Genomic DNA, 2,784 nt, shown 5'->3' with positions numbered 1-2,784 from the left:
CCGGGATCTCACGGGAAGGAGCATATGTCCTTGACGACATTATGCAGGCAAGCTTGACCGCCTGCAAAGGTGTGGATTGCGTTAATCATGGGAAAATTATCTTCCGGTTCATATCTCTAAATTCTATGTTTAATTGCTTTCTTAATTGCTTCCTTTATTGCTTTATGAATTTAGTTATTTATTGCTTCCTTAACCAAGCTTTTAATGCTTTTTGAATTCACTTTTCAATTAATTCAATTGCGTCAATTTCAGTACTTTACTCAATTCCCTTACTTTTCTGTATTAATTGCATTATTATTAAATTTTGATGAATGATTGTATAAGATGAAAATGATTACCGCTAAGTCCTAGCGACTTGCGTTGGTGAAAAATAATAATAATAATAATAATAATAATAATAAAAATAATAACAATAAACATCCGGGATGCATTGCGATGATGGGTGCATCTTGTGCTAACAAGAGACAGTTTGCATCCATCCAACCCAAATTCATTGTGTTGAGGGGTGTGTTGCGCTCGTATGTATTTTTTGCCCTTCCTTAGCGAAAACGCACTATGTTGAGGTAGTGTTGCGCCAGTAGAAATACAATGCGCTTGTCCTCCAGAAATGCGTTGAGTTAAGGGGTGTATTGCATTGATAGATGCGTTGTTGCCCATCCTCTGCAAAGATGTATTTGCGTTGATGGAGCCATTGCATTAATTCTTAACCTTGTGCCCATCCGAGTAAAACACAAAAGACAAATTCTTTTTGCAAATAGAGTAGTCCAATTGTTTAGGCTTCCAAGGAAATGATGATTTAGCAGATGAAAGGACGTACTTCTCTGTTGATTCATAAATGTGAGGAGCGCGGTGGCAGGCTTTTTGAGTACCTCGAGGCTTGCCACTGCAGAATTTGTGTTGGGCCCATCAAGGCCAAACCTATAAATTCCCACTTCCTTCGTCTGAGAGAGCCTATTTGAGTCTTTTGCAAACAAAAACCCTAGCAGAGCCTTTGCATACCCAGACTTCAAACTTTCTTCCTAAAACCCTAAGAGCTTCCCAGCTTTTTCACTCAGTACAACCATGGCCGATCAGTCTTCCACTCATCCTATCTACCCCTGTCTCTTATACACATCTAGATGTGTATAAGAGACAGCTCTTTACCCTCATCACCCTCACAAGCCCAAATCACTGCAAGAGAGGTGACATTCCTCGCAATAAGCCGTTGTCTCGCCACCCAACCAAAACGCATCCCTCGAGTCGTCGAAAAACCTTGGTGAAAGCCTTTAGCAGCCAGGCCACTTCATATTAGAGAGGGGCAGAGCACGAAGAGTGCCCCATTCCCAACACTGTCTTCTGAAAGTGAATAGAAGAGAAGAGACGATAGAGAGGTGTATGGGAGCATACTAAGTAACATGGAGAAGGAAGTAGGGCTACTCGAAGCTGGGGTTGTTAACCAGCCACTACCTTCAGAGGAGGAGATGGAGGAAGCTTCAAAAAGGAGCACTCTGGCAATATCGGATCCTAAGGAAACTGCTCACGTAGAATCCTATGAGGGACCCTCCAGAGCTGCTTTGGAGGAAGTAGTGGCGGAGAAGCAGCCTGAAATGGTTGAGAAGAAGAAGAAGAAGAAGAAGAAGAAGAAGATCAAGGAGAAGAGGGCTAAAGGGGATGAGGAAGCCTATCTAATCAAGAAGAAAGAAAGAAAAACGAGTGAAACGAAGGAATGCAGGCGGGAGGAGAATCGCCTAAAGAAGAAGGGAGAGAAGAGAAAGAGGGCTGAGAGCCCAGAAATTGGCAGAGAATCAACCACCACAAGGGTGGATGAGAGGGTGTCAGCACGACAAAAAGAATCAGCGCAACCTGAAGAGGAAACAACGCAAATAAGAATGATCGTGACTGATGATGGAGAAGATTCAGACATCACCCCCCCTTATGCGGCGTCGCAAGGCTCAACAATTGACCTGCCAATTTTGCAAAGTGCAGTAGAGGAAAAGGAGAGAAGAAGAAGAGAGGAGGAAGAAAAGCAAGAGAAAATGTTGCGGGCACAACAGATCATCGCAGAAGGCGATTTAAGGAGAAAATTACATGGTGAGGAGGTGCACTACAACAACGCAATCTCGGTAGAAGAGGAAAGAATAAGGCTCGAGGAAGAACAAAACATATTGCTGGTCTCAGAGCAATTTGAAAGAGAATTTGACAGAGAAATGAGAGTAGAGGAAGAAGAAGAAAAGAAGAAGAAGGAAGAGAAGGAGAATAGGCACCAAGCAAATGTTCAGCGCATTCGAGAAAAGAAAGGCAAAGAAATTGTAGAGTGGGAGAAGGAAGTACAATGCAAGGAAAGGGAAAGGAAAAAAAAACAAAGATCCCGCCTTGCATTGACAAAAGAGAAGGGCAAAGCAGTAGCAGAAAGCAGTGAGCCTGCGTTGGCCAAGGGTCGCCCATCAAAAAAGAAAGAAAATGACGATATGATGATGGAGATGGGGTTCTTCCCGGCGCCAACAACACTATTGGACTTAATCACAAGTGTTGTATTGGAACATGAATGAGAAACATTTTGCTAGTGCCCATCCATCGTAATCCCAACGGTAGTGCGAGATTTCTCTAATGGACGACTCTATGGCACCAAAGATGCGGTGACCATGAAAGGGGAGGTAGTTTCTTTCAGCGCAAAGGACATCAATGAATTATATCAGATGAAAAACATCCCAGATGCATCGAGTAATAAAATCATTGATGATCCCACAGAAGAATAGATGGAAGATGCACTGAAGGTATTAACGCAACCGGGCACTCAGTGGTCGG

At 43.1% G+C, this 2,784-nt stretch overlaps 1 protein-coding gene across 1 annotated transcript; it reads left to right on the top strand.

The window, feature by feature from the left end:
- Positions 1–1,394: 1,394 nt before the first annotated feature.
- On the top strand, positions 1,395–2,528 carry LOC120090628 (vicilin-like seed storage protein At2g18540). The gene has a single exon (XM_039048347.1). It carries the CDS (start codon positions 1,395–1,397, stop codon positions 2,526–2,528), a length of 1,134 nt encoding a protein of 377 aa, XP_038904275.1.
- Positions 2,529–2,784: the final 256 nt, after the last annotated feature.

This window comes from Benincasa hispida, chromosome 11, assembly GCF_009727055.1.
Source record: "Benincasa hispida cultivar B227 chromosome 11, ASM972705v1, whole genome shotgun sequence".
Classification (NCBI taxonomy): domain Eukaryota; kingdom Viridiplantae; phylum Streptophyta; class Magnoliopsida; order Cucurbitales; family Cucurbitaceae; genus Benincasa; species Benincasa hispida.
Note: the sequence above shows the minus strand (reverse complement) of the source record. Positions and strands in the feature narration are given on the sequence as shown.